The 8,192-nt window shown below is 42.4% G+C and overlaps 1 protein-coding gene across 1 annotated transcript; it reads left to right on the top strand.

Annotated features, from left to right (window-relative positions):
* Nucleotides 1-4,405: 4,405 nt before the first annotated feature.
* LOC121441278 (diamine acetyltransferase 1) lies at nt 4,406-7,583 on the top strand. The gene is made up of 6 exons (XM_041642419.1): nt 4,406-4,661; nt 4,906-4,957; nt 5,063-5,146; nt 6,575-6,676; nt 6,771-6,811; nt 7,074-7,583. The coding sequence occupies exons 1-6, from the start codon at nt 4,596-4,598 to the stop codon at nt 7,242-7,244; spliced, it is 516 nt and encodes a 171-aa protein (XP_041498353.1). The 5' UTR covers nt 4,406-4,595; the 3' UTR covers nt 7,245-7,583.
* The last annotated feature ends 609 nt before the right edge of the window (nt 7,584-8,192 follow it).

Raw genomic sequence — 8,192 nt, 5'->3', positions numbered from 1 at the left:
TCACAATTATAGCACATTATGTAAGACTCTAATGTGTCAGATAAAAAGCAAACAAGAGACAGCAATACATCAAAATGCACAACTTCAAGTAACAGAAGCAATCAAGAATGAAAAGGCAACCTGTGCAGCATAAGAAGATGTTCGCACACCAATACCTGTAGACAGCCATTATCAAAGAAGAAACAATCGGAAAATAGCAAATGGTAGTTAAGAATGTGGAGAGATGGAAACCTGTGTACCCCATCGATGGGAATATACATTGTACAGCCACTATGGAAAACAGTGGCAAATTCTCCAAAATACTAAAAGCCAAATGAGTGCAATGGAACACTCTCACTTCTTGATTAAAAAATAAAATAAGTCAATAATTTAAAGCCAGGTTTGGTGGCTTATAACTCATGAGGCTAAGGCAGGAGGATTGTCAAGAGTTTGAGATCAGATGGGACAACACAGGACTATAGAGGAAGGAATATTACTCAGTTTTAAAGGAAGGTAATCCTGTCCTGTGCTAAAACAGGGATGAACCTTGAGGGCATTATGCTAAGTAAAATGAGCCAGTTGCAAAAAAAAATAACTATGTAAATAAAGAGACAAATTCTGTGTGATTCTATTTACATAATCTATTAAAGGAGTTCAAACTCTTGGAGACAGAAAGTGGAACATGTCTAGCAGGACCTGGGTGGAAAGGAAAAAGGGAAGCCATTATTCCTGGGTACAGAGTTTTAGTTTTCAAGATGAGAAAGTTCTGGAGTGCTTCATCTGTTGTTATATTATGCACTTAAAATAGTTTCTAGAAAGCTGGGCATCATGGGGGTTTAACAACTTTAATCCCAGTGCCTGGGGTAAGGGGGCTGAGGCACGAAGTTACAGGTAGGCCTTATCTCAAAACAAACTTAACTAAAAATGTTTAAGATAATAAACTTTATGTAATTGTTTTTACTCAAATAGATTTTTTTTAAATTGTCTAGTTACTCAAGAGACTTTGCTGGTTTATAAGTGGCCATGTAGGGTAAGACCGTATGGCAGGGAAACACAGGCACTTTCTAGAAACTCTAAGCAGCTTATAAGAGCTGAGGGCAGCCTCTAGCTGATAAGCAGCAAGAAGCCAAGGCCTTCAGTCAAGAAATGAATCTGACAGGGCATGGCGAGATGGCATAATAGTTCATAGTATGTGTCGTTCTTTCAGAAAACCTGAGTTCTGCTCCCAGCACCCACATCAGGCTGATCATGACCACCTGTTGTAACTCTAGTGGTTCTCAACCTTCCTAACGCTCCAACCCTTAAATACAGTTCCTCATGTTGTGGTGAACCCCCTCCCCCAGCCATAGAATTATTTTGTTGCTGCTTCACAACTGTAATTTTGCTAATGTTATGACTTGTAGTGTAATTATCTGATAAACAATTCAAAGGGGTTGTGACCTACAGGTCGAGAACCACTTCTCTAAGGTATCTGATGCCTTCTGGCATTCTCAGGCACCTGTACTCACATTCAGATACACACACACACACACACACACACACACAAAGGCATACACCTAATTAAAAAAACAAAATCAATCTGTTTAATAAAGAGATGAACACTGTCAAGGTCAATAATCTGAGTGAACTTGAACTTGGAGTGTTCCGTATAGGAAAGCCGCTTGGCTGACAAGTGGAGCGAATGAATCAGGGCAGCCCTGCCTGGACTCTTGAACTACACATTCTGCAGTAATAAACAAAGGGTGCTATTTTAAGCAGCTGAGTGTGTGGTGATTTTCTATGAGGTATCAGATAACAAATAGAAAAGAGATATAAGACATACATAAGACAGAATACACAAGACAGCCTGCTTTCAAATCATTGCCTTCTAGGGCCATGGTCCACATGAAATAGTCTAAAAATCTTTGGGGCATTGAATTTGTGGAAACTTGAAATGGGACGAGGAACAATAAACACTGCTTTGACCATTTTTATTCTTTCCACTATCCCCATCTCTCCACTCAGTGTCAGGAATTCCCTTTCTCTTAAAGATTCAAAGCCGTTATAGTAAACAAGAAACACTTCTCTAAAAGCAAACTGCACCTTTAGAACGAGTTGTAATACTCGGCAACCTTGTATAATCCCCAAGTACCTCATATAAGATTCAACAAGTTGAAATGTTGACTCATTAAGGAAACTATTCTAAAACGTTGCCAATCTAAATAGCAAAGTTTTGCTTCAGCTGAAAGCTAATCTTGATTCTAAGTCATAGAAATCTAATGTACTGCTAGCAGTAAATACATAACAAAACTCCTGTAAGTGTTCTGGCTTTCTAAACAAAAGCAAAGGAGGGAAGGACCTGCTTTTCCATGTCAGGAACAACACCACTGGTTAACTCAAGTAGAATGGGTGCTATTTTTAAAGCTCTTTGAAAAAAAACATTGCATAAGCTCTCACGGTGACTCACTAATCATTGAGTCACGGGAAAGTGGGAGGAGTAACAGAAAATGCCTTTCAGCTTTCATTTCTACATACAGGATATTACTAGTTAATAAAGACAAAGTCACTTACTAAATGTTAGGAGTGGCTATGTGGTAACAGTTTAAACACCTCAGACAGACCGGATGTTGGAGACCATTGGATGCTTTTTCTCATTTAAAAACAAAATTCTCTGATTATGAAACCGAGGCAAGGCCATAGAAGTGGGGCCCTTAGCAGGGTCTGTCCAGGAAGGTCCTTAGCAAAAGTCAAGTCATTCCTCATAGACTTGGATATCAAGTGATCAAGGACTATGCAAGACCAACTGTCCCCAAACATTTTGATCTCTGGACATCTAAAATTTAGTGACTCTAAGGAGCTTGGTTCTGAAAAGCCTAGGAAACATAACACAGAGGCACAAATTCCTGTAGTCACTGGAGTATTGATAACATCACACATTCAGTAACGTTAGAATTATTTCAAAATAAAAAGTTAAAGGAAACAAAAGAAGCACAGGGACTGGAGCAAGTATGCATTACAACAGCAAAGGAAACCAGAAGATGGTCAGATATCAGGGTGCTGAAAGAAAAATTCCAAACCTCAAAATTTCTGAGTAGTGAAAAATCCTTCAATAATGTAAGAACATACATAATATACAAAACCAAGAAAAGTTTTACAAAAACAAACCTTTATTAAAGGAAATTATGAAGTAAATCCCTCAGTCAGAAGGAAGTCCACAGGAAAGAACAGAGGTTTAAGAAGGAATAAGGAGGGGGAAGTAAAAATGAAAATATTTTAAATCTAGCCATGGCAACAATGGTTCTCAACCTTCCTAACACTGCAATCTCCCCACCATCACTTTGGTTTTTCGAGACAGGGTTTCTCTGTAGCTTTGGAGGCCTGTCCTGGAACTAGCCCTTGTAGACCAGGATGGCCTTGAACTCACAGAGATCTGCCTGCCTCTCCTCCGAAGTTCTGGGCTTAAAGGCGTGTGCCACCACCACCACCTGCAATCTTTAAGACAGTTCTATGGCTCTGGTTACCCCCAGCCATAAAATTATTTCATTGTTACTCCATAATGTAATTTTGTTACTGTTATGAATGTAAGGTGAATATCTGTGTTTTCTGATGTTCTTGGGTGACCCCCGTGAAAGGGTTGTTCCCTCTCCCCCAGAATCTCGACTCACAGGTTGAGAACTTCTGAACTAAAAGGAAAGACTTTGAGGAACCCTAGTAACTTTTATAAGAATTGACCTTAGAAAATCCGAGAAAACACAAGAAGATCAGGGGCATGGTGGTGCATGCCTTTAATCCTAGCACTGGGGAGGCAGAGGCAGACAGATCTCTTTCATCTGTGAATTCTAGGAAAACCTGAGTTTCAGGATAGCCAAGGCCTTGTCTCAAAAACGAAACAGAGCAGAACAAAAAGATGCAAGCGCGCAAGGCACACACACACACACACACACACACACACACACACACACTCCTTTAGTCATGAACACGATGACATCACTACATAGCAATGAACTGCCTGTGGAAAATTACAGCAAAAGGAGAAAAGGAAAAAATTATACCTCAGTACCACACTTTGAGAATGGCTGCTCTAATCTTTCTGCCATCCCCTAAAGCCAGGCTTTCTGAGTTTGCTTTTCTCAGCAATGTCGGGGTCACAGAGGCAACCCTCGTTTTCTATTTACAAAGGTTACTAGGGCACACGCGGGCACTCAGGCTTCCCGGAAGGGTCGCGAGGCGCCCCTAGAGCCTACCAGGCTAGAGAGCAGCCCGGGGCCTCGCCCTGCCCCTCCCTCCCGGTTTGCGCCCCCGGCTTCGCAGTCACCGAAGAGCCTGGAAGAGGGCGGTGCCCGGAAAAGGGGGTGGTGCTCCTGCGGCCTTGCTGCGTTACTGGTAGGGATCAATCCCGTCTCACAGCCCCGGGGCGGAGCTTCTGAGGACTTAAAAGGCGAGGTTTCTTCCCAGCTTAGCTGCGCAGCTCCTAAACAAAGTCTACTGGTCTTTTGTCACATAGTGAGGTTCGCCGGGTCATGGTGCCAGCCTGACTGAGAAGAGGACGCTCCCGGGAGACGAATGAGGAACCACCTCCTCCTGCTGTTCAAGTACAGGGGCCTGGTGCGCAAAGGGAAGAAAAGCAAAAGACGAAAATGGCCAAATTTAAGATCCGTCCAGCCACTGCCTCGGACTGCAGTGACATCCTGCGACTGATCAAGGTAGGGAAAAGGTCGGGCTCTCCCTAGGGCGGAGGGTGGGGGAAAGCTCCAATTCCCCGGGTAGTCCACACCCTTGGTTCTGAGATGTTGCCGGGTCAGTAATTCCCTTTACTCAACCTGCCTACCCCAGCCCGGGTCAGGTCCAGTCATTGCGCGACCCCGCCAGCCCCATTTCCCCTTCTGTGAGCTGGCCGGGCCGGACAGGACTTTCATTGTTCTTTCTTTTTATTCGTGTCATTCCCAGGAACTGGCTAAATATGAATACATGGAAGATCAAGTAATGTTAACTGAGAAAGGTAACGAAGTCGTGGCGCAGGGTGGGGAGGGGGGAGGGAGGAAATAAGCTTATCTGTTACCTGACACCTACAAAACTCAACACTGTCTCCTCCCCCATCTTACAGATCTCCTAGAGGATGGTTTCGGAGAGCACCCCTTCTACCACTGCCTGGTTGCGGAAGTGCCTAAAGAGCACTGGACTCCTGAAGGTAACCCTTTCTCCCTGTCCAGAAGTCAGAGAGGACGAGTGTTGTATCAAAGCCGTAGAGTCTACTGTGCAGGACCTGTGACTACACGGGTAGAAGTTACTGAGAAGCTGGCCAGAAATAACAGCCAGCCAGTGTGCAAATGACTGAGGAAAAAGAAAATGTACGCGCTGTAACTTTATAGTAGGGCGGGTAAAGAGAGCTGTTTAAGCGAGTATCAGAGTGCTGTGGAGACCCGAAGTTAGGTATAATGTCATTTGTTGTAATTCAGTTTCATAAGAATAGTTTTTGTTTGACCCTAACCTAACCTTTTTTTGTAATTGTGTTAAATCACATTTTTTTCTTTAATTTGTCCCAATCCTCAGGTTACAGTCTCTAGCTTCGCCATGTACATGGCCCTTCTGTGTACATGGATGGGCGGGGAGGTAACTAAAAGATCCTTTACACAATAAAGTAGATGATCATGATAAATGAGGTAAGGTCCTATTATCACACACTTGAAACATGGTAGATCAGAAACTTAATTCGCTTCCTGTCTGTTTGCAAAGAAATGGAAACTGGCTAGAAAGTTGAATTTGCAACCGTTGCTTCCATTTGGAATTGAATTGACACTCCTTATGAGGGAGTCAATTTTTAATTGTTTTTTTTTAAAAAAAAATTTAATGTATTTCTTTTTTTGCTGACCCTTTTTGACTGGCCAGAAGAGGGCTAAAAGGGGAAGTTGCTTGGGTGGATGCTTTCTTCAGTTTTCTTCTGACGTCTGTTCCTTAGACTAGAAGGCAATCAGAACACCCCCACGATGAGCTAGCTTTTAGAAATTCGTGCGGGTGTTACGCAACACCTGTATCTCATTACTGCTACTTCTCCTGCCTCAGAAATGGGGGAAAGGAAATTGAAAACTTTCGCGTGGGAAGGCATGTTCTGAAAGTCAACATTGTCTTTTTGGCCTGGTGTTCTGACCTTAAGGAAGTAAGAGTCGGTAAACTACACATGCTCCCTCTTTTAAACCGCTGTGTAAACCCAGCTTTGGCCAAGCCCACATACCAGTATGTCATTAGGGTGTGAATAATGTGTGTGCTTAGTTTAAGGCTGTGGCAGTTTTTGCTCTGGTACATGTAATGAAAGTGTTTTCACTTCTGGAGTGTGAGCCCAGCAGACTGCGGACTAGCCAGCCCACGGGTGTATTCTAGCTTCAACTAGCGCTAATGTGTGCTTTTTGCAAATACATGTCTGAGACCAGAGAAATCGTCCATCATTGGTCTGCACTGTGCTAGCATAAACATGAGGAGGCAGTCCGGTTCATGGCTACTTGTTTCCATGATGCATGCATGTATATTTTCTTAAAATCTTACGATAGGCTTCTGATTCTGCCAATACAGCTTGAATGGTTTGATTTTCTTCTCTGTATCTCATGGGATACTCTTATTACAGGGCACAGCATTGTTGGTTTCGCCATGTACTATTTTACCTATGATCCATGGATTGGCAAGTTACTGTATCTTGAAGACTTCTTCGTGATGAGTGATTACAGAGGTATGCTTGAATTTGGGACTAGAGGCAGTTTAAAGAGAAATCAGAGCTCTATGACCTTAACATGACTAATTTGAATTGTCTTGCTTTCTTTTAGGCTTTGGTATAGGATCAGAAATTTTGAAGAATCTAAGCCAGGTATGTTGACCAGCATTTCACTAATATACCCCAGGTTGGCCTGATATTCATTACATAGTCCTGGCTGGCCTCAAGATCGCCTCCACCTCCCTAGTGCTGGGATTCTAGTTGTGGCCCAACATACCCAACTGTCCTAGATTTAAGCTTCTGAATTTGTAAGAGTTATTGGGTTACTGGAACAAATAAATCAAAATTGGTTCTTGGCACGTGGATGAAATGTGGATGAAACGTCACTGGGCTTACGTTTTCCCTCTCATTCCAGGTCGCCATGAAGTGTCGCTGCAGCAGTATGCACTTCTTGGTTGCAGAGTGGAATGAACCATCTATCAACTTCTACAAACGAAGAGGTGCTTCTGACCTGTCCAGTGAAGAGGGATGGAGGCTCTTCAAGATCGACAAAGAGTACTTGCTGAAAATGGCAGCAGAGGAGTGACGATGACAACCTCCATTATACTTTAGAAGAAATTCTCAACTTACCTTGCTTTCTATCTTGTTCGTAGTGAAGTAATAGCGTGAGCACCCATTCCAAAGCTTTATTACCAGTGGCGTTGTTGCATGTTTGAAAGGCAGTCTGTTTTAAATGGCAGTCATGTATGTGGTTTGGAGGCAGAGTTTTTGAACATCTTTTGATGAACAACAAGTTGGTGTGATCTTACTTTTTATGAAAAACAAAACTTCATTCTTGTGAGTCATTTAAATGTGTACAATGTACACACTGGTACTTAGAGTTTCTGTTTTGATTCTTTTTTTAATAAACTACTCTTTGGTTTAATTATTCAGCATAAGCATTTTTAATTTAGTTATTTAGCATAATCCCATCTTACTCATTTTTCTTGTAACGAAAATAATATGTAAAATCAAAATGTCCCTTCAACAGTTCTCAGGAACTGGTGAACATCAATGGTAGCGGTCGCCTCATGTTTGCAATGTCCTGGATTTCATTCCTAGTGCCACAAAAGAAAGAAAGGGGAGAAAATGGGTTGGGAAGGAAAGAAAGAAAACGGGTGATGCATACGATGAATAAGCCCATTGTTGTACCATGTTGTAAAATGTTGAAGGTGGGTTTATGGAACACTAAAATCAGGGATAAAAGCATCTTGTCCCCAATGACCTCGAAATCAGGGGAAAAAAAGCATCTTGTCCCCAGTGACCTCATCCCACACAAAGTGCTCTTTGAAGAAAAATTTAAGTGGGTCGTTCTGCTAATCAAGCAGGAGCAAAAAGCCGCTTTTTAACGATAAGACTGCGACTGCAGACAGTGATCTTGAGGTACTGTGCTGACATAATGTCCTTACAGTAGAGACAGAGTAGGAGTCACCCAAACCACTAGGGAGAAGTAAGCAAATACTTTTCTCAGGAACTGAAAAGGGGCCTTTTAAAG

This window comes from Microtus oregoni, unplaced genomic scaffold (genome assembly GCF_018167655.1).
Source record: "Microtus oregoni isolate MIOR12 unplaced genomic scaffold, Mior012 000074F_008, whole genome shotgun sequence".
NCBI classification, from domain to species: Eukaryota; Metazoa; Chordata; class Mammalia; order Rodentia; family Cricetidae; genus Microtus; species Microtus oregoni.
This window is presented reverse-complemented; position numbering and strand designations above follow the sequence as displayed.

What these genes read in the sequence shown, in the direction of transcription:
- LOC121441278 (XM_041642419.1), top strand. Translation starts at nt 4,596, where the DNA reads ATGGCCAAATTTAAGATCCGTCCAGCCACTGCCTCGGACTGCAGTGAC. An exon ending in AGTAATGTTAACTGAGAAAG is followed by an intron (nt 4,958 to 5,062) that starts GTAACGAAGTCG and finishes CCCATCTTACAG; the next exon opens with ATCTCCTAGAGGATGGTTTC. An exon ending in CGTGATGAGTGATTACAGAG is followed by an intron (nt 6,677 to 6,770) that starts GTATGCTTGAAT and finishes GCTTTCTTTTAG; the next exon opens with GCTTTGGTATAGGATCAGAA.